This window comes from Vulpes vulpes, chromosome 7 (genome assembly GCF_048418805.1).
Source record: "Vulpes vulpes isolate BD-2025 chromosome 7, VulVul3, whole genome shotgun sequence".
In the NCBI taxonomy this organism is placed as follows: domain Eukaryota; kingdom Metazoa; phylum Chordata; class Mammalia; order Carnivora; family Canidae; genus Vulpes; species Vulpes vulpes.
The window spans coordinates 22585765-22609653 of NC_132786.1; the positions used below are offsets into that span (position 1 = coordinate 22585765).

Consider the following 23889-nt stretch of genomic DNA (forward strand, 5'->3'; position numbering starts at 1 on the left):
CCGAGAAGCCTGGCAGCACCGTCTCTACCTTGTGCTGCCCCTGGAGACCGCTCTTCCTGCTCCAGCTGGGGCTGGCTCCTCCCCACACTCACTTTCATATCTGTCTGGCACCTCCCTCCACTCTCGGCCTAACACTTCCCTTCCTGTCTCTGCGCAGAGGGAGGGCTGATGGCGGAAGTCCAAGGACACCGCCCTTTCCAGCGCCATGTGTCACACAGACTGGACATGCCATTTTCGGCCAGCGTCACTTTTCCTAAGAACTCTGAAGACACCACTTGATTAATTCCAGCTGCCCATGCGGCACCTGACTCATGACACCCTCCTGGCCCCAAGTTCTGAGGCCCCTGGCCCGAGACTGGCCCTCGTGCTGCATTCAGCCAAAGGATGATATTCTGTCTTACAGCTCTCCTTGTACCAGCCATCCTGCCTCCTCATACCCTGGACAGACGGCTATTTCTCCAACTGATACACAGTTTTCTCAAACTTGTACATTCATCAACGTCCTGTGTCTTACCGAATGCTTGGCACAGAGCAGGGTTTGAACAACAGGAACACTCAGAGGGAAGCACATTCAAAGTACACTGGAAACATACTTAAACTCATTTTTTCTTTTAAATTTGAGTCTGTTTTGATTTGTGACACTGAAGAGCAAAGTCTTTTTTTCTCCTTTTCTTTAAAGGCCACCATACAAAATAAGCAATACAGGGACTACAGTTCACAACTAGAGACCTTCCCAGCTGGAGTCTCTAAGATTTTCCAGCACTTGCCTTTAGAGACAGAAATGATGAAGGCACATGGAAGCTGACGGTTCCTATTCCAGGGCACCAAAATCCTGGTCTTACTCTTACATCCCCAGTTACATACAAATAGCTTGTACCCCTTTGAATCTGAACTGAAAAAATCTGAAGAATGATAAAGTCCAACATTTCCCCTTACAGCTAAACCAATAATGAAGCCCAAAAAAGTGGTTTGCCTAAGGTCACAGAGAATATGAATAAGAATATGAATAAGAATGCCCGTAATACGGACGTCTGGGTGGCTCAACCCAAGTCTGCCCTGGGTTCAGGGCATGATCCCGGGGTCCTGGGATCAAGTCCCACATTGGGCTCCCCACAGGGATCCTCTGCCTCTCCCTCTGCCTGTGTCTCTGCCTCTCTCTGTGTGTCTCTCATGAATAAATAAAATCTTAAAAAACAGAATGTCCATAATACATTCAAAACACAGATGTGCATGTGTCAGGGCAGCCAAGTGAATGAAGTTCAGGTTATATTCGGAGAGGAGAGTCTTCAGGACAAAGTTTACTTCTTTAAGCACGACTCACCCTTTTCCAGGTGGCCAGCAGCTGCTTATCAGACATCTGCTCTGGATAATCCGCAATCGCAAACACACATCCCAGTAAGAAGCCTTCTTCTGGAACTGGCACAAATTATACAAGAAAAGTAAAACCCCATGAATATGCGGACGTGCACAAAAACTAAAGTGTTCATTCTGCTGAGTTTAATCTGAATCTATGAAGTGAATCACTCTTGACCAGGACACATCCACCAGCAGCCTGAGTACTACACTGGAAAGACTGCTATGAATACATTACCTGGACTGTCTATATTCACAACTAAAAATGAAACCAACAGAGTTAACGTCTGTGTCAGCCCTCGGGACAACTCTCCTCCTGGAGGACACTGACATGCACTTCGAGGGGGATGCCGTCCCCAGCTGCAGAGACCATACACTTCCTCCACTGTTATAACCAAGTCCTTCATTGGGTGCAAAATTCTGATGTGAATCCTCACCCCATGCTCAAACCCACTCTCTCAGCATTTAAACAAGTACGAGACTTTCAGGAAAGGCAGATAAATTCCACACAACTCACTTTCTACTGCTGGGTCGTGTCCGAAGAGCTGGTGCTGTGGTTGCTGTGGGGGCTGCAGGGGTTGCTGGGGCTGGTGCTGCTGCGGAGGCTGCTGAATGGGCTGCTGCAGAGGCTGGTGCTGGGGCTGTGGGGGCTGTGCCTGGTGTGGCAGGGCCTGGGGTGTCTGGCTCTGCACGTGCTGCTGCTGCTGCTGCTGCAGACGCTGGAGCTGTTGTTGCTGCAGTAGGCTGTGCTGCTGGAGCTGTGCCAGCTGCTGCTGCTGGAGCTGGTGCTGCTGGAGCTGGTGCAGCTGCTGCTGCAGGGCGTGCTGCTGCTGTGGCTGCAGGGGCTGCAGGGGCTGCTGGGGCCGGTGCAGGGGCTGCTGGGGGAAGGGCAGCGGCTGTGGGGGGAAGGGGTGTGGCTGCTGCTGAGGGTAAGGCTGCTGGGAGATCTGCGGCTGCGGCTGGAGCTGCAGGAGCTGCTGAGTGGGAAGGTGCAGCACTGGATGAGGTGGCGGTGGGGGCGGTGGTGGCTGTGGTGGCTGCTGTGGCAGGTGTGGCTCCGGAGCCACCTTCACCTGGCTGAACAGCACTGCATTGGCATTCGCGTGGCCCTGCTGGCTGTGATTCACCTGCTGCTCTAAGTTTTTTGTAGGTGCAGAAAGGGACTGTAAGATCTAGAAAACAAAAATTAGGCAAAATCATCAGCAATCATTACTGAAATGTACTAACGTTCCCTTAATTGAGAGAATATGAGCATCTCCCACATTCCCTTAATGTTTAAAGAAATAGGAAGCACCAAACAACAAGCTTCAAAAAAATAAAGCATTTTATATTTACGAAAGCATCACCAACTTCAATAACGTGAATTCCTATTTTGAGACCACCAAAACTTGAAGTAAAATAGAATAAGCTCATGACTTAGTACAAACATCACATGGCTGATGTGTTTTCTAGAGCACAGTGACAGGGCTGCCCCAAAAAAGGGGAGAAAAACAAAGGCATCCTACTTACTCCTGGGGCCTTGAGTGGGAGTCCGGGCACCGCCGTACAACGTGAAGTGCACAGGGCCTCACCAGGACCCTTTCCCCATCTACAACATTCCACAGACTTCTCCTAACCCAAGGATGCTCTGGGGAATGGCAAGCAGGAGCCTGACCTTGGCTCCTTCCCAACAATGAAAGCTACCCAATGAGAGGCAACAAGAATTCTTGACTACACCCAAGTGAAAGCACCCGACACAGACAGCACGTAACCCCACCAGAGCAGCCGGCTCCTCCTCATCTGTGGTCAGCAAGCCCTGGGCACTGGCATGCTCTGTCAACAGGGGACAGAAAAGACACCAACAGCAGGTTTGCTTAAATGGTAAATGTTCCTCCAACTGGAAAATCATCCGTGTAGCTGGCATATCAGCCTTCCTCAAAAAGGACGTGGGGCTCTTTAAGTGGCAAAAGTGTTTCAAGCTAGAGAGAAACCCAGCTAGCAGACTGTTTCCCTTCTAGCTCATTCTGCTTCACAAGGACAAGAGTACTCCAAGAGCTCTGTACAAGCTGAGGGGTGGGAGGGAGTCAGGAGATGCCAGAGCCCCAGATGGTAGGTTATTTTCTTATCCTGCATGGTGCTGAATAAAACAACAACGAGGAATTTCTACAAGGAATTTCTTCCCAATATGCTCAAAATAAGAAACCATTTTCTTATGGTTGAGAGAACTGTAACAATCAAATAGATTTTACTAAAACTCAATAAATATAACTTAATCCTATTAAAGGCACACTTGGCCATTTACATTAAACTCTAGAAATTCAATTTTAATATAAGGCACAGCTATAAGACGATCTCAAACATGATCTTAAAATATCTCTTCCATCCAAGTAGACTCCAAAACAGAAAGGTTTTATAATTTGCAAAGGTAACACAGACTCCAGATTTAGTGATGAAACAATGGGGCCTGAAACTGAAGTGGGTCAAACACCAGCGCTCAGTACAGCTGTCCGTGCAAACACCTCACAGGTAGGACCTCTTTATCTCTGTTAAGTTTTCCTCATTCTTCAAAAACTCCTCAGTGGAGCTCTAAACAGAGAAGAAACTTTTTAAACAAATTTGTAAATAATAGGGCAACAATTTCTTCTCTATGCTTACAAGCATTTAAAAAATACCCTGTAAAGAGGAGGTAGATTGACCTCAGCACCCACCACACCCAGATGGCAGGACACCAATCAAAGCCTCACACCTCCACACAATCACACGTGGGTCAGGGTGGCGAGCACCTGCTTGTATTTCTGTGGATCAAGCATGAGCCTGTACGCACAGTGCAGGTCAGTAACAGGGGCTGCTTCTGGAGTGGAAACAGGAGTTAGGGATGGAAGGGACTCTATCACTTTACAGTAGGGACCATTTGAATTTTTAAAATTTCGTACATATTTTTACTCTCAGAAAAAACCACCCATGTCCTGTCTGCTACAATGAACAGGGTGGAACCAGTCGTTTGCCCTGGGGCTCTTGCCCCTGCACCCCCACACCCAGATCAAAGGGGGGGCTCTGGTAGGTCTGAGGGACCCTCATGTATGCTCCACAGCCTGGAGCCCGAGGCTGGTCCTCTCAGCTCCCACCTCAGAATGGCCAGGACAACTCTGCAGGGGGCCCGGAGGGCCAGGGCACCTTCTGTGTGGTGATCACAACCTGAGAAGCTGGGGAAAGCCAGGCTGTGAGCACAAGGCAACTGGGAGCAGATGGAGGTCAGGACAAGAGCACTGGCCTGAGTGAGATGGACAATGGCCTGGAAAGTCGGGCACCTGGCGGGCCACCCAGTGAAGTAACTCTCAGGACACCTCCTGGACTCATCAGCCAGCTTTTCAACCCTCTGATCTGTGGCTGAACACGTTAGTACTGAGGAATCAAAGAAAGAAGATTCTTAGCTGCTTGATCACATAAGTCTGAATTTTTTCTTCATATAATACTATGATAATCTTTAAATTACTTATATATTGAGTGGCCCAATACATAAAGAATTATAATACAAACATGGCTCCAAACCACTAAAAATCTGCAATTTAAACAGATTGATGGTTAGCTATGTTCTTCTCCCAACCCCTGATCTAATTTTAAACTAAATCTGTCTTCTATTTGTAACATTTCAAAAATTCATTTTCTTCACATCTGGCAGCAAAACGTCCCATGTTCTTACACTGTGGAAAAACTCTCCGAAAATCTCTTCACAGCTGCTCCCCCTAGTGCTGGGCCCGGCCGTCATAGGGGGGTTGGGGGGTGGGGGCTTCCTGCCTCGCAGCACCCTGTGGGCAGCACCTGGGGTGGGGGCGTCAAGCCTCTCCTGTAGGGTGCGTCCCTCTCCCTGGTGTGGTCATGTCTTTCCACCTCTTGCAATATTATTCCATATCCAAATGCGAATTTAGGAAGCGTGAGATTCAAGTTGACATCACAGAGTACGGTGGCAAAGGCCAGCAGGGATCCCAGAACTGTCCACAGAGCCCGCGGATGAAGAGCAGGGAGCACATCTGTCCATCCAGTCTGAAGGCTCGTTCCTGATCCCTCAACTCCAGGAGGCATGAGGGCTCCCAAGGCTCCCCATGGGCTCAGCACTCTGGCCCATTGAAGTCTCAAGCCTGCCGGGGGCAGGTCCCCATGGGCACACTTCACCTGTCTGCCTGCACAGGACAGGTGTGCCTGCATAGCCCAGCGTCTCCCCCTGTGACACTCATCACTCCCTGGTTTCTGACAGGCTGCCCCCCGGCTACCTTCTCCGGATCGCCTCAAGCCCCTGGCTTTCCAGTGCTTTCTGCCTATCGCCTCCACCCCGACAGCCCCCTGGTACAGGGACACAGCTCACGGCTCTACCACCCCTCTGCCCTGTCAGGGGTACTGCTGCCCATGGGCGCCCACCACGCTCTCTCCGCCTCCTGTCTCCTCCTCTCACCTCCGGGGACCCCACGTGAGCACGGGCACCACCTGGCCCTGCCACACTCTGACCACCTCATTTCAGGGACCTTCTCTTCACTCCGAGCCCCTCACTCCGTCACCTGCCAGTGTCCTCCACATCAACTCAATGACCTCCCGGCCCAGCAAGTCAAGAGCAAATGATGGCACAGGGGTCGTAAGTACATGAGGAGCGAGCCCGTCGAAGGCACCTCACTACAAAAGAATTTGCTGCTCGGCCATCAAGCACTTCACCACTCAGACTGCAAAATACTGGCTGGCTCCTCCACTTCTCGAGAAATGCCAGAAATCCCATTTTTATAGAGAATCTCATGATTTTGGTAAATAAATTCAAAAAATAGTTTGGACCAAACTAAAGGTGTCAGGAAGAGGGTGGCATCAGTTGTGGTGTGCAACCCTGCTCTCCCTCAACCTTTATCTCCAAAGCCAGCGCACCTCCAAAACTGCTAATCCAACTACATCAGGCTCTGGCCACCTCTGCCTTCCGTCTATTCATCATCTTTCCCACCCCTCCACCACCTGCCGACCTGGTCAGTTCCACCTTCCTCTTCGCAACTTTCCAGGTTATGGTCGCAAACCTAAACCAGGTCCTTCCCAGATCCAACAAATCGGTCTTCCCAGGATCTGTGTATCAACTATTTCAGAATCTTCCATTCTCTCCATATCCAATTCCCTCTCTCTTCTCTGACACCATACACACATTACCTCATCCCATCTTATTTTTCATCTTTCGGATATCTGAGGAATGGGCTTTCTTTTCTTGTACCTTATTCTGAACGACACAACCTTCCAGTGTCTCAAGAACCACGTACTAGCAGTTACTCACTGCTAAGTCGAGGGAGGGAGGAGAGGAAGAAAACAGTATTTTTAACATGCCATCTGTAATCAAGAAAGACTTTCTAAAACCACTACCACAGTCATACTCAACAGTGACAATGTCACCTGCAGTAAGAAAGACATACTTGGTCACCATTCCTAGAGCCCCAGAGACACACTCAGAAGGTGACCACTTTCCCTAAGGGAGAATGGTATGGGCCCCCGGGGACAGATCCGTACAAATGCCTCCAGCTCTCCCCGCTACCTCAAGTCTCATTATTCTTTCTTTCCCTACAACACAGGAAATCCATGCCTGCTTCTAGGTCATCACTGCCGCTGTCCCTTTTGTCTGGAACTCTCTCTCCCAGTCCTCCCCATGGGCCTTGTCATTCACACCCCCTCCTTCGTGAGGCCCTCCCTGATCACCTCTCCTCAACAGCCTCCTTCCTCCAACAGCTATTATATGACCCCTTAAGGACTGTCTTCAAAACACCCAGACCAGAAGCCCTTTTGTTCATATCTGTCTTGTCTTCCCCACCTGAAACGAGGGCGGAAGACTTGTCTTTCTTCTTTGCCACCTTGTCCCACAACCCACACAAATGTATACCAGGCCGATGTACCTTGACTACTTCCTTGTAGTCTTAAATTGAAAGACATCTACCAAAACTTTTACAGTCCATTCTGCATCAACAAGCTCCAGTCATAAAACTATCAGTTCAGATTCAGGCTTCGGTAATGAATAATTCATGTTTCATTATTCATCTACCATCAAGTTCATAATAAAGCAAGAAAGGAATACCTGGTCAACTTCATACCTCTCTGTGGCCACTGCTCATTTTAGGCTAAGTAAGAATGGAAACCCTTCCTCCAGGGCGAGCACCCCTATCACTGGTACCCTGCTGGAATTTCAGAGACCATGAACTATACGCACACACGCACACACACATACATACAACTGTAAAACAAGTTCCCACACAAACACTGCTTGTAAGTTAAGTGTTCTGAAGAAGCAGAAAATACCAAACCATGTTGAAACAGACTATAAAATCCAACTCCAACATCTGTTACTTAAATTTCTGTTCTTTAAAGAGTGACTTACATGTGCTACATTTGACGGTCGGCTAATCTGCTGAATATCAGCATTATTAGTAATGTTTCTCAACGTCCGCACAGCAGGACTCCAAGCAGCGATCATTTCTGATCTTTCGGAACTTTGGAGGTTTTGTCCCGAAGCCATGAGGTTACCCCGGACCTCGGGAGGTAAGATGTTGCCTGGGACTGGCGGCACGTTGGCACATAAGTTAATTAACCCAGGCTCCTTTCCCGGGGGCAGTCTGCGTTTTGCTGAGGCCAACTGTGGGACTTCGGCAGGGGTCCAGTTTAAGTTCCTCTCTTGTTTCTCAGGTGATGAATCTGAAGAATCATCAAACATCAACTCCCCTTTAGATTTATCAGTGTTTGATTTGGGTGAAAACTGCTGGTCCCCTGAAGGAGAGCCTTCTTGAGAACTGGCAGGGCTGGATTTTCCATCTGTACTACCCTCATTTTGGGAATCCTGTTCCTCATTCTCTACCTCCTCCTCCTCCTCTTCTTCTTCCTCCTCTTCCTCTTCATAAATAATCAGTCGAGGATGATAAAATGCTTCATCCTTTTTGGTTTTCTCAGATATGCAATCCAGGACCCAGTCAGGGGTAACAATTTTGATACTTGCTCTCTTTAACGCGCATTCGTATTTCTCCTACAAGTAAAGCATAAACACACACAAAGTTGTAAGTTTTATCAAAGTCCCTGAAAGTGTGTATTTAAAAACAGAACTTTAGGACAGGCATGCAGCTGAAATGTTTAGCACCTGTGACTGTCATTTCATACGCAGAAAAGCTTAAACTCCTTTCAGATGCAGGACTAGAGCCAAAACGAATCATGGATCTATGATCTCAGGAAGGCCTCATGCCTGCAATAGTAGTTGTAAAAGATTTTGTTTAAAATTAACTTTTACGAATGGTATTTTAGCAAAAAGTAGAACTACCAATCCCATGGGAACTGTCACCTAATCTAGTTTTTATTTATTGACAACCTGTACAAAGCTGGAACTGCGGCGCAGAGTTCCTCCAGGATATCAGACACAGTCAGGAAGGCTTTCCTAAGGAGGCGTCTAGACTACGGAGCTCACTTCACAGGGACATCTCAGACCTAATGAGGTTTACGATTTAGCTTCGGAGGGAGAGAAAACACTAAGGAGACTGCGATGTGAAGCCACCATTGAGTGATGTGCAATAAGCCTAGCCCTGTGAGCTGTACCACGCACTGCAAGATGAGGCCTGGCGGGGGCGTCAGTGAGCAAAATGTAGTGAAGCACACACAATGAGCACACAGAAAAGGTATGCTCACGGGCAGGGGTGGTCCTGCAGGTAAGGGTGTAGACAGAACGATAATAATGGAGATAATAATGGAAATATGAAGCAAAGGTAATACACAACAGTAGCTCTAAAATAAATGTAACTGTGGTTCACTTAACTAAGAATCTCACACCCCTGCTTCTAGAGCCTAGGCTGCCTGCAGTTCTCTAGCAAACATGTAGTCCAGACCCTGCGCTATAATCCGTTTCCTGTGGAGGGGGCCCAAGGTGCCACTGCTGTTTATGGTTGGCTGCACAGGGGTGAAAGGGTGAAGGGGTGAAGGAGTGACAGTCTGTAGGGCTGCACCAGAGGGGCCGACACCGGAGGAGCTGAACAGAGGATCACTCTCAGTGTGGCATGGGCAATGGCAGCACTGTGGAGTCAGGACCCGCCTCCTGGAAGGAGTGAGACCCACCCATGTCTAAGGGATTTCACTTTCTGTTACTTTTGAGAATATTCTACTTTAAACCTTTTTTTTTTTTTTTTTTTTTTACTTTAAACCTTTTTAAAACATTAGTAAAACTTGGTCATGGGAAAGTACACGTGAATAACAAGTAAAGCAAAAAGAAAAATGGACATAAAATCATGACCACGTGATGAGAGGTCACCACAATCAACATTTTTAGTGTCCAGTTTTAATTATTTTTGTTATGAGCAGACACGTACATGTACATACATATATATTAAGACAGGCACCATGTTGTCACAGTGTGAAAATACTTTATAATGCATTTTTACTGACTGTATTACAACCACCTCCCGCGTCAATACGTAAACTTGTACACAGGCACTCTTAACTTTTTAATGTATGTTTCCAAACAAAGCCAAAAGTGGGGACAGGTATGAGATACATCCCCAGCTCCAATAACTGGCGACTTCTGCAATCCTGCCTCCCCTGGCTCCTCTGCAATGCTGTTCATGCATCTCTAATGAAAAACCTCCACCACTATGGCATCCACGCTGGCTGTCAAGCCATCCCACACCCAGGGCTTACCCACTTGAACCCAAGTGCACCACTCTGCTGCATGGCTGTACAATCAGGCAATCCTCTGGTGTCATGGATTACTGCTTAGTTAGGTGTGGTGCCATTTATTCTAGTTGTTTCTAATGTTTATTTAGTGTTTTGCTACTCTGAGGAACTGAAGTTAAATGTCAACACATATATCCTAAATTGCTGTAGAAGAATTCCTAGGTTCCAGTATGAAAGTATGGAAAGCACTTTAAGGCTTCATTATCTGTAACTACATCCCCCTTCCAAGGCTATGCCACCAACTCTGTAGGACTGTGTTGATTCACCCACACCCCACTGCTTACCTACTTGAAACTACATTGTGTATAAACCATGATTTAAGTAACGTATTTTCTTATTAAGATACAAGTGTTTTTAAACTTAAATGTAAAAGCATGTGGGAACCCTTAAATGCTTAACTCAATAAAACTACTTATCAACCAGTAACATCTTTCATTAAGATATAAGCGTCTATAAACTTACGTGCAGAAACACATGAAGATGGCCGCACGCTTAACGCACTGACACTAAGCCACGCACCGGGTGAGGTGTGCAAGAGCTGAATTTCTGTGCACCCGAAACTAGCACAGCACTGTATGTTAACTAACGGGAATTAAAATAAAAATTTTTTATTTAAAAAAATTTTTTATTTTAAAAAATGTTTATTCCTTATTCTAAAAATCATTCTGAAATATTTAAGTATTAAGTGTTAAATCAATCCTCCCACAGTAAACATAGATAAGTTTTTATAGCAGACTAGACACTTTTAATTTCTTGACTACCTGTTTCAAAAGAGCCACAGAGCTGTCTTGGGAAAACATCAAGTCCAGATATATACCAAAATATTTATAAAATACATAAATAATGCAAAAATTCAAGATGATCCAATAACCTACATACAAAATAAGGTTTGGATATTATTTTCCAAGGTAAAAAGATGTTTGTTGAGATAAAATATGAAATATTTTAATTCTGTTAATAGCAAAAATAAAACCACTGCCATGAATAGCAGTCGCAGAGCATTTTAGACATCAAAGGGAAAATGCCACACTTAGTGCTGGGAGCCACCGCGGCAGCCCTGGGCTGTTGTCTGCACAGGGTGCTGGCACCGCACACATCACGAATGACCTGCAGCAAAGCAACGCTGAATTGAATGCCTTTGCTGGGGCTAATTTACCAGCTAAGTCATTCCAATTCTTGGATCCTCAAAATTACAAAGTATTAAATGTTGCGGACTCAGGCACTGGTGTGGTTCTGTCACATGGGCACACTTCATACGCCAAAGCCTGCAGCGGCCACAAGCCAGCCCTTCCCAGTAACGACGAGCATCCTCTGTCCTGTTGATTTTGTTACTAAATCCCTCCATTCTTCTCCACTTAACTGAACATTTTTAAAAATTCAAGAGTATGAAAGGTAGTTTTGACTGCCATTCAAACATTTTCTTTGTTCATTTAAAAAAAAAAAGGAAAAAAAGTATTTGAAGAGATGCAATTGGCTTTTGTGTGCAATCAGCAGATCTGTCTGACAAACCCACCCCACTCATATACTGCTTCTTAAATTTATCATTTGGCTCCTCAGAAGTATTTGCTCACAGCTATAAAAGCTATAAGGACTTTGTTTCCCTTCAAACTACCACTTGAAATCAAATTTTAGCCATAAATTTACAAGATACTAATATAAAAATAGTATAACCAAAGCATATACTTCTCTTAAAATGTACAAATATAATTTTTTACTCAAATTTTAAGATTCAAATCTGAAATTTTCCCAGTAGACGTTTCTTCTTAGGATTGTGTGGCTTACTGTGTTAACAACCACACACACCAGCTCAAAATCTGGTGTCAGGAAACCAGCCTAACCACACTTAGGGATGAGCTCTGCTCAGTCTCAAAGTCCGTGGGAAAGGGGTCTCCTGGGCGGGACAGGTTTGTACCAGTCCCAAGCTGCACACACGAGGCGGTGCCATGGCTGGGTACCACACACACCTCTCTCCCCACGCAGCAGTGCATCCACATGGGAAACAGGATGACAGCGCTGACTTAGACTGAAGGCAGTAAGGGAACACGGAGGGGATGCGTGGAAAATTAGCTCACCATAAATATCCTGCCCCTGACTCTCAAAGTTGTAAGTAACTGTTCTCGGGAGGAAGAGTTTGATTTCCAGAAAGCAGTGGTTCTCACACTCTCATGGACCCCAGAATCACCAGGAGGGCCTGACACCGATAACGGGACTCCCCACACCCTCGCCGGGTCCTGATTTACGAGGTCTGGGGCAGGCATACAGTCTGCATTTCTAACAAATGCACAAGACAGGCTGATGCCGCTGACCTGGGGACCCCACCAATGCTCAGAGATAGGAACCCTGTAATTACCAAGATAAATGAGCTTTCTTTTTTTTTTTTTTTTAAATGAGCTTTCTTATATCCTAAATTACTAAAATGGAAACGGTATTGAAAACTTCACCAAATACACACTGACAAAGTTATCCTCAGTACAAGGCCTTTTTTAAGACTGTGAAGGGGACTAAAAATACGTATTTTCCCAAATAAAAATGAAGTTTTACTAGATTTGAAAGGAAACTCAAGGGATTCAAAAAACATTCCCATTTTCTCCATGAAATAAACCCCAATTTCTTTGTAGGTAGTGGTCAGATCTGGCTTAGCATCGAAATGATAATCATCTGACATCCTCTGTGGAATGAAGCCGGGTGCAAAAAATACAAACTAACAGAACCAGCTTTTGTACATGGAATCTAATAATTAAATTCAAAGGAAACTCAAAACAATATTTGATTACTGGAAATACTTAAATGACGCAGGAGAAGGAAAACGTACGTGAAACGCTTACCCCCTTTGGTTCTGGAACAACCAGATGTGTGCATTTCTTGTTGAGGTGCAGCTGGCAGTCGCCCCCGTAGAAAGTGAGCAAAGCCCACAGGGCGCTCCTGTCTGTGGACGACACCTGAGCGAGAATGACACACCAAGCTTCTGTCACACATTTCAGTCTACGCAAGTCTATTTAATATTAAAATACACTGTAACGTCTTAACAAACTCTGCTGTATCTACTTTTCTCTCTTATTAAATGAAATAAACCTAAGGGTATTAGTGGGAAAAATAGCAGATGAGCTTTTAGCTATTTGCTTATCATGACAAAAACTTTCATTCCTATCATGATAGTTCTATAGACATCTTTTTTGCCTTGTCACCAAATGAATAGAAAACACATATCCACACTCCAAAAAAATGAATGGAAGATTATTTCAACAAAAGCAATAGGGAAAAAAAAAAAAAAAACAGAAGGAACTGGTGCACCATTCCATCCTTACAACTGTCATGTATTAAAATGTTTAAATACAACAGCAGTTTCAAAATCACTATGGAATTCCTTACTCATTAACAGATAAATACTAATTATGAAATGGATAAAATAAAAAGACAAAAATAGTTATTTGTAAGCTCAGGGTAAAACATAAATATTACTTAACACATAAAAGGAAATAAGGCAAGCATAAAAGGAATAATTCTTATGCTTGCATAAGGCATAAGTGATGAAGTCGACTTCAGAGAGAATGGCTCATGTTGGAAAAGAGGCTTTCACTATAACAAAAAATAGCTACCATTTATTGCCTGCCTACTATGTGCCAGGAACTGTGCCAAGTGCTTTGTATATACTCCTAATCCTTATAACCGCCACTCGAAGTAGGAATCATTCGACCCATTATATAGATCAGGAAACAAACTTACAAAAATTACAGCTGATCATCAGAAAAGCTGGCTTTTAAAACCCAGGTCTGTCTAAACCCAGGCCTACTTGTGTTTTCCCACTGTTCTATCCTTCTCTAAGGGTAGTTACTACGAAAAGTAATTTTTTTTAAAAGATTTTATTTATTCATAGAGACAGAGAGAGGCAGAGACACAGGCAGAGGGAGAAGCAGGCTCCCTGCAGGGAGCCCCAAGTGGGACTCGATCCCGGGTCTCCAGGATCACACCCAAGGCTGCAGGCGGCGCTAAACCGCTGCGCCACAGGGGCTGCCCCCAAAAATAATTTCTAAAAAATAAAATTTTAGAGTCTAAGAGACAAAAGAAACAAGAAAAGGTGTGTTAATTAATTCTAAGATTATCATTTAACAAAGTTTGCTTTTTTCCTGGATAATTTATATAGATTGAGGGTTATAATAGCTGTTAAGAATTCTGAACTTTGTCTCAAATTAATTCTATAAAATATTATAAACAGTATTTTTTAGAACCTGCCATTATTCAGCTTGCCAGAACTCTTAACATTTTACATCTACTTTCATCCAGTGTACAAATGTTCCTAGAAATTATTTTGCATTCCACACTACTGTGACTGCTAACAAGAACACATTAATTTTATAACATCACCTTGAAAAATCACTATTTTATATTTCTTTAATTTAGTTAGTCACTGTCACATTTCAGAAGATTGGATCAGAAAATTGTTGTTTTTACTAGAGGCTTTTCACAAAAACATTTATCTCCTGCAGCATTTGGAGAGGTGAGGTTTAATTACAGGATAATACAGACTACTCCAATGAATCGTTAGATCATCTCTATTAAAAACAAAATTAAAGAAACATAAGCTCAACATGCCTTCTCCGGAGAGCTGCAGCCGCAGGTCAGTTACATGCAGCCCCAGCTGTACTGACCGCAGTGAGCCTAGTCCATGGCCCTCCCCAGCCTGCATCACAGGCCTGGGTCTCAACAGGCCTGGAGAAGTATATTGCTGTGGAAAGAACATTGGTTGGGAGAAAGGGAGACCTGGAACTGATACACGGTCTCCAAAACTAGTTCCTGTCAACTTGGGAGAACTTCCATGAATCAGATTCTTCATCGATGCACATCTGGGTTAAATGACTTCAAACATCCACGCCAGCTCATTTAATGAATCTGTATCAGAATAATAGTTAAGAATGCTCTTTCCACACCAAAATGTTAATAATAGTTATCTAGTGGTGATGGAATTATGGGGACATTTGTGTTTTCATTTTTATACTTTTCTGTATTTTCCAAATTTTCAAGAGTGTTAATTTTATAACTGGGGAAAAGTGCCTTCCTTTTAAAAAAAAAAAAAAAAAAGAAAAAGAAAAAGAAAAAAGAGCAATCTTCTCATCATGGCTAACAAAGCCTGGATGTGATCTCGATACCTTAAGACCAAAACCCAACTCCTTCAGTGGTGACTCAGGCCATCCTGCCCGCGTGGCTGCCAACCACCTAGAGCTGTTCCCACACACGTGTCTCAAACCTCAGCCATGTTGGTGGGACACTCCTCAAACACACTATGCTCTGGCTCTGTGCCTTAACCACCCTCAACTCCCACCCCACTACCAGTGTCCCTGGACTCCCACAGCAAGCTACACAAGCATCTACAGGCTGGGCACGCTCCAAAAACTGCATGCTTCCTCTGCCCACTATGCTACCCACTTAAGAATGTGGAGCAGAGGATGGTCACCTCATCCACGGCCCCCAAATGAATAAATGCTCCCTTCATACCAATCAGGTACACCCTTCCTTCTTGGGAGGTCTCACACAAGTAGGACCCTCCTTGGTTCTAGGCCCCCTGAATTTGTCCTTGTCCCATCGTGATTAGAAACTATAATCATCCTGATTAAAGATGGGGGTCTCACTAAGAACCACAACTTAAACATGTTTGATAGTTCTCACAGTACCTAGTACAGTGCAAGGCACATGGGTAGGCAGTCAAGAAATATCTGTTGATTGAGATACAGAATGGAAAGGGCTTTTATTTTTAGTCCTCAAGATTTAAATTACGACCTTGGCCAGGCTCTCCATCAGACTCTCGACCTATCCCCCAAACCTACCCAGCACATTACAACAGGGCCCCAGCCTGCATCAATACCGGGTCAGGAGAAGGCAGATGGTGTCTGTGCTTCTCAGCTTCTGCTGGCACAAGCTCCCTTCCCTACCTCTCCCTGGGAGAGCTCTGGAAGACTCCAACAAAGAGCTCCAGCTTGTATCAACACCCTGACGGGGAAAAGACAGAAGGTCACTGAGAGCCACCAAGCAAACAGTCCTTTTGTAAAGGTTGGGGGGTCCTGCCTGGGGTGCGCATGTGTGGGTGCAAGTGCTCAGAAGAAGGTGCAGACACCAAAGAGTCTCTGCATGGTGCAGACAGACCACCTTGATGGCTCCGTCCTGGTACCATCTCCACACCTCGTACCCACTTTTACCTCTGTGTGTACTACAGCACACAGTGTGTTCACATGTCTGTCTTCTCTTCTACAATGTACATTTACTGAGGGGAAGACCTCCTACACCTTAACTTATGTGCACCCCTCGGCACTGGGCCTGTCACGAAAGAAGTATTCATCAGGTGTCTGTTGCACCAAATCCCCTTAGCTGCATGATGTGCACCTTGTATGTTAATTCATCTTAAAAACTAAATTAACATGTCTTAGCAACCACACAATATCAGTGTCCCCAGTGCACTTTTCTTAGCCAGGCTCTCGGCATGTGAAACACTATCGAGCAAAATATTGTCCATCTTTATCTGATCAATCATCATGAACTCAAAAGCACAGCTTTTTATTATGTGATCCCATAACACGCTGAGGATTCCAATTCATCATCCTGAGTGATGAACAGTGTACTAAGTGATCCATAAAGATCATATGGATTCTGGGTTCCAATTTTTATTATCTAATGAATTTGTTAAAAGGACATAAAAACACTATCAAAAGGTCCTTCTAAATTCACCTTCTGTCCAGCACAGATCCTGCCACTGCCCACAATGAGTTTCACACCTAGATCATCTCTACAGGCTGGGCCGCTTCCCAGACCACACCGCCCAGGGAAGCCTGCTCTCTACCTGCTTCTTGCTGCCTTCCCTAGGCTCTCCATTCTCCTCCTCCCTGCCCCTCCACGGACTACACCTGTTGTCTTCTCAACCCGGAACCTGAGCTCCACATGGACCGCTAGGCTGGCATGACAGCCACCAGGGCAATCAGCCATGCTGTGTCCCTGTCCAACATCCATGCCCCTCCTCCTTTCCCGGGTCACAGGCAGGACCGAGGGGACCCAGAAGCTATGCACAACTACCTACTACAAATTCGTGCTCCACATCTTTACCTGAGGGGCTGCTCTTTCCCAGAACTAAAAACTAATTACATCTTATTTCATCCTACTATTACCCTACTCCTCCCTCCGGTATCACCTCTATTTAGGCTTAAATCTCTTTTCTTCCCAAATCTCCTTCACAGCATGCTACCCCAGGCTCTCTTCTTGAGTATGTGCCTTTCCACCTTCCCCTAGGTGCAGCTAATTCTCTGCCCTCATGTCACATCTCCACGGCCCCCTATCTGGACAGCTGATCCACACCTCACACTCAACATGTTTCCAACCAACTTCACCATCTTCCCTGAAAAACCTGGCTCCCACTTCTGATCCCCAGCAGTGATGCTAGCTGGCACTTCCCCCAGGCTCCTGGTCTGACGGAGGACATCACCTCAGTTTTATTTATTTATCACATAATAAAACAAAAACTGGAGGCAACTCCTGTAGGACTTGGCACAGAGGGGCACTGAGGGCACTCCCTTCTCCTTTGTCCCAAGTCACCAAGCCCTGCTGATTCCTGTCTGGGAACATCAGCAACACAGCAACATCCTGAGTCCAAACCTCTGCTTCAATTCCAGTACCACACCTCTCCCTTCCACCAAAACTTCCATCCCCTCCCTGCACTTGTGTCCTGCTACTGCTCCCAGACCAGGTGCCCCTAAAGGACTGCAGGGATTTTAACTTTGTTTTTCTGTTTTCCAAATGTCCTAAGGTAAATATGTGTAATCCAAAATTAAATATTAAGAAAAAGGAAAGCATCCTTCCGGCTACTTTAGGGAGCTCAAACTCCAACATCTGTCTCAGTTCCCGAGCTCACCATCCACGCTGCTTTCTTTCCTCTGCACAGTGAGAAAACGCCTTTGTTCCCTGCGCCCTCCTCCTCTCTTTCCATGCAGCTCTGCCATGAATGCACCCCTCCTTCCCCACTTTTTCAGGCCCCTCACATCTGACATCACACACACACACACACACACACACACACACACAGGCTTTCCTGACTTTGCTGTCCACACTCATGCCTGCTCTCGTGAACTCACACTGAGATCAGGCCCACGGGACTTAGCACATCACACAGTAGGTGTTGTGTGTACTATAACCTTTACATTATGTATCTAAAATCATGTTCCATTTATCATACCCTTTGTTAAACGTAATTATTGTTTTTTCTAAGACTAAAAGTCTTCTCTAATGCTAAACTCATAGTTAGTATTTAATAATAGCTAATTATCAAATTTAAAACCCTGAAATCATCATATACTCACATATTTCTGATTTTCTTACTTATTTCCCCAAGTCAGGTCTGCTACATATCATGTCACTGTGACCTTGCTCCCTGAAAACACCTCGGGACTCCCTGCCCTAGCCTCTCCCTCTCTCTTCTCACTCAACTTGAACCCTCTGGATAGGGAGCTCTGAATTTCTGAACCCATCAATCCAAAAAACAAAAATGTAATTACACGCAAAATGCACATTTTAACCAAAGTATATTGCGTTTATGCATTAAGGAATAATAATAATAAAATGTCTTCATTTTTAAAACTTTCCTGACATTTATTGTACATTTGGAACATACAGAGAAGTATAAGGGAACAATGAGACTCACATACAGCCACAGCACCCACCATTAAAAGCTTTTCATTTTAGCCAACTTCAAAGATCGTTATCATTATAAATACACATTTATTGCAGAGATGTGAAAAGCAATGAAAAATACAAATACCAACAAAATTCCTGTTCTCAAAAGAGAAAAAAAGCCAGGATTTCAAGGCTCCCTATTAAATGAATAAAGCAAAAACAGTAAGAGAGAATTTTATAATTTCAAAGAACTTCAAGAATTTGTAAGAGATACAAACAAAAACTGAGTCCACCCTCCCTGAACCTGCTTACTGTGTGAACAGGGAAAGGGTCCAACTGAGACAGGGCGGCTGCTGCTGAACGAGCTCCAGGACCCATCAGCACAGAGCACAAGGCTGTGGCTTGCACCCTGACCTCTCACTTATCGGCCCTGAAGGCCCTCTCCTCAAGACTTCCACAGGATGGGCCACATGCTCCTGACCACGGTCCCCATGGGCACAGGTCTGAGAGGGCACATAGCAAGGAGCACTGTTGACCACACCTATCCCCATCCTCACGCTAAACACATCGTCCTATGCGATTTCCAAATCTGCTGAATTTGTTACAATGGTTTCTACAGGCTGAGGGTTTCCTAGCTGACAGTGCAGGGGACACAATACAACTTAGAAATACTGAATATTCACCTTCCCACTACTTAGATACCCTACCGCTGACATTCTGGTCCCTCCCTTTAGACATGTCTCATGTATTTTACTGGCTTACTGTAATGCCACACACCTGTTAACGGCCTGGTTTTCTCCCCCACTGAAAGCTTTTACCACCTCTTTCCATACTTTCATAAAGCAGCAATTCAAAACTGGCTACAGAGTTAGGCCATTGTACAAGACATAGAACAGGTTTCTGAACCATTTCCAAACACAGGATGATCTGATTTTTTCCCCAATTTTTCCCTATTCTACATAATGCTCCACTGAACACCATTATCCATCAATCTGCCCTTATTTCTACCAATTTGGGATAAATTTCTAAATGTAAGAGAACTGGAAGAGAAAACAAAAGGAGTATTTTAGGGCTCCCGACACTGTTACTTCTGTAGAAAACAGCCGCACTATCTGCACTCCTGCCAGCAGGGAGGGGAGCTTGTCTGCAGGCGTACCAGCACCAAACACAGGGTCACAGATTCGAGAAGTGGAAATTCTCATCTCAGTGTAGTAAAATATTCATGTCTTAGATTATAAAGTGTGTCAAATGTTTTGTCACACTTGTAATTCCTCTGTAGTAAGTTGTAAGTTCATTTTTCTGCCTTATCTGAGATTTTATTTCTCTTATTGATCTAAATGAGCCCTTTATTTAAAAAATCATTTACCTTTATGACTGAATTTTTCTTGTCATCTTAAAATAATTTCATTTTTACTATTTTTTGATATTCAAATTCCGTATCTTTGTAACTCTTTGGATTAGAAAGACCATTTTCACCCATTAAAATTTTAAATCTTAAGACCAGGCATGGATATTTAAATAATGATAAATGTGTCAAAAGGTCACACTGAATATGCAGTTTAGAAAAGAACTTCTTTAAAACTGGTTCACCAATGGGTCATAAATCCAATCTCATAAAAACCAGGAACTATTATGTGTGAATAACATGAGTGAATAACATGGTTGTAACCATACTTACCTGGGAGAGACAGGCAGTGATTCCAAAAAAAATCTGACATGACTCTGGAGAAAAACCATTTACTCTGTTTGATAGTTATTAAGATTCCAATTAAATGAGATTAGTGCAAGCTGCATTTTGCTATGACACAATCCACCCCCCTCCCTCTCACTGGATCCACACAGGAAAGAGACTTAGATTGACCAAGGTGACACAGGTAGAGCAGAGAAAGGAGCAACAGGCAGCACAGAACGAATGGGTGGTTCTGTGAAGCGCATGCTCTGATCCAGCATCTCCACTCACATGGCCAATAAAGTGGGCACAGCACAATCACAGGGAAGCCATCGGACCTCTGAGCTAGCTCACTGTACACAATCAAACACACACAGATAGATTTATACACACATACAGCACAGCAATTATTTTAAAAGCCAATTAAAAGTCTTGAGTTTATCTGAGAAAGAAACATTTGTGGGACTTCTGTTGTACAGTACAGAATCTCTCACAAAAGAACTTGAGTTCTAGTCTTATAACCACTGCTAATTTTAGGAACTTGAGCAAGACCAACTCTGAGCTTCAATTTTCCCTTTGTTAAAACAAGAGTCAGAAAATACAGTTATCAACCCTCCCAGCTCTGATTGTTAAAATTCATTCAGAAGAGCTGACTGGGTGCCCGCCACTGGGCATTCGGCTTTACACGGGGGGGGGGAACGACGACGGACACGATACAACCTCTAGGTGCCTGTACTCTACAAACCACTCAAAGTAAACACAATGGCTGTTTTTTAAAAATTTCTACAATTCAAAATGGGTTAAAGCATTACTTTGGTCTCCAAACAAGAGAAAAGTATCCCCCCTGAAATAAGAACTAGGAACAACAGAAGAGACTGAAAACTCCACTGCGATCTAGAAGTCCTTTACATAGCCCGGCTAAGAAACCTCACAAAGACGGGAGCCTGCCCGACTACAATCTGCTCTGCAGGCCCCAACATCATACCTTCAGCCCCATCACCCACCATCTATCCATCCTCCTGCCTTTACCTTAAGGGTTTCCTACTTGCAAAGACCTGAGGAAACATCAACAAAGTCAAGTCTAGAGTGTTACCCCCAAGCCTCAGGCCCTCCTCCTTTTGTGTCCCTTCAAGCTGCTCTCCAACAGGCAAATAGAACTGTAGGGCAATGATGGCTTCTCAAGGAATCCTGTGCAGAGAATAAATGATCCAGAACAAGAAGAACTAAGCACTTATCTTCAACCCCCACCCCCTCCCCAGCTTTTTTCCTGTGCTTATAAAGACAACAACTCCCAAAGATCCACGCGAATGAAAACTAAAAACAGGAACTGATTTCTTTTAACTCTTTAAATTATGAGCAATCTTAGAACGTTTGAGTTGCAGATGCTGAAGTTCTGCTTACAAAGGGATGTTTTCTGTGTATCTGAGGCCACCTATAAATATTTCATATAAAAAGGTTCCCTCCAGCTGCATCAGTTCAATAAGTAAAAATGCACTCACAGGAACTGTCTGGCATAGCTACAAAACAAGAGGGTGAAGAACATCATCCCCTGTTGGAGTCTGCAATTTTAACATCACTGTATGTTAGCATGTGCCCTTACAGGAAGTGACTTCCACAAGCAGGTTACATGTGGAGTGACTCTCCAGTGAGGCTCCACACTGCCAGAGTGAAACAGAAGCCGTGACACTGTTCAGGACACTGAACAGCAGCTGACATCTCACACAAAGGCAGGAAGGCCTGTGCTCCAGAGCCACACTCAAGAAATGATGAAGTGAAGGACACAGGCATGGGAGGGAGCTCCTCGAGGGCAGCAACGAGGTCTTCTTGACCTCTCCGTTTTAGTACCCAGGCCATAGCAGGTGACAACATGTGTGTTAAATAAACCTTTTATCCAACGTAATCAAAAAGAATAATGATGCATGTAACAAAACTAACAATGTTCTGCCGTTCTCTTTCCCTATCTACCATCCAAATAACTCAGGGTTTGGTTCAGGCAGATTTACAATTTTAGAAATATTCTACCTAACTGGACATCACAAAAGCTATCTGTTCCAGAGACAAGAAAACTGAGGTCCAGAGAAGCAAACTGTCTGAGATCATAAAACCCACTCCCAGGACTAGAGCCTGTGCCCCCAGGTTCCAGCCCAGAGAAGCTCCCCCACAGCTGGTACCCTTCCCTCCAGGGGAGATGACATAAAATCTGACAGAGAGTAGAAAACAGCAGGGACAGAGAATGCACACACACAAACTGCCCTAACTAATGAATCCACTTAGTCATCATGTGAGTCTTAACCCAGCATTGTCCTTCCCCTCTCCCCTTCCCCCAAAAAGGATACGGCAGCAGAGCTCCACACTGAACGGACAAGATCACCCAAGATGGCTGAAAAAGAAAATATGAACTCAAATCAAAAAATACTTTCAATTTATAATCAAATGACACTATTTCACCAACATTGCTCCTGGAAATTAAAAGCACCCAGATTATAAGTATTCAAGTAGTAACAATATCAAAGATTAGTTATCAATGGTCAAGGTGATTGGAATTCTGCTATAGAATGAAACACTACCAGATATATTTTAAATTACTACATACAGAAACTTAAATTTTAGGTGTACACACATTGCTGCTTCAGCATCTACACCAGCTAGAAACTGTCCTCACAGCTGGAAGGACAGGGACCTGAGAGCCATCTCCACTCCCTCCCCACCCCAGGTATATCAGCCGCTGTCTGGTTCCTTTCTTCAATCTTGAATCCAACCAAGTGGAAATTCACAGTTGTTTTTTAGTAAATCCCAATAGATACAACATTTGCAAACCATGAAGAGTATTTCTGTCTGGTAATTTTTTATGAACTCCAAAATTCGGATTACTTATAAAACCTTAAGCTTCATTACCACCTTTTTCGGTAATTAACATCTTTGAAAAATTATCTTACATTTCTACATGTAATTTTCAAAGTTACATTCAACTATGTAATGCCCCATTTAGCCAGCTGAAACTTCCAGAAACTTCCACCCACTTAAATGTACATATCTAGCTATTATTCATGCATCAACTTATTCATCAAATATTTATCGAAAATCTATTTTGTGCCAGAGATGGTGCAAGGCACTGCAAATATAACAATGAAGAAGAAAAATGTAGCCTTTGCTCTCGTGCAACCAGTGCTCCCCTAATGATCTTCACACTAGCTTTGTCACGTACACCTTAAAACAACTTTAGAAAACAAAATCCCCTCATCTTTTTTCAGCAATCATTTGACACCAACAATGTGTCAGCCTAAGTTTATAACAGTGGGTCTTCCATGAACAAGGTGTAGGACTACGTGATATTTTATAAAATAAAGATTGGCTCTCCTTGGGACATTATTTTCATGACAATGATTTGGTTATTTGGCAAGCATGCTAACCTACTGGATGAAGCGCCCCATGCTGAAAGAAAGCATTTAGTGTTACTTTCCATGCATTCTATCCAATGTGTCTTCACATTTTATTTTTTGATGATCCTGGGATAACTTCAGTGAAACTGAAGG

At 44.2% G+C, this 23889-nt stretch overlaps 1 protein-coding gene across 11 annotated transcripts in view; it reads right to left on the reverse strand.

Moving 5' to 3' along the window:
• Positions 1-23889, reverse strand: part of PAXIP1 (PAX interacting protein 1) — a 50262-nt gene that overhangs the window by 18831 nt on the left and 7542 nt on the right. For 7 of the 11 annotated variants that reach the window (XM_072763229.1, XM_072763231.1, XM_072763228.1 and 4 more), the window contains exons 3-8: positions 22693-22736; positions 20366-20429; positions 12867-12980; positions 7715-8353; positions 1871-2525; positions 1322-1416 (exon numbers count right to left, since the gene is read on the reverse strand). In XM_072763229.1, the coding sequence (XP_072619330.1) occupies positions 1322-1416; positions 1871-2525; positions 7715-8353; positions 12867-12980; positions 20366-20429; positions 22693-22736 (1611 nt within the window). Of the gene's footprint in view, positions 1-1321; positions 1417-1870; positions 2526-7714; positions 8354-8464; positions 8568-12866; positions 12981-15860; positions 16024-20365; positions 20430-22692; positions 22737-23889 lie in introns of those variants that run through there. The other 4 variants (XM_072763235.1, XM_072763234.1, XM_072763236.1 and 1 more) reach the window with 3 other exon arrangements.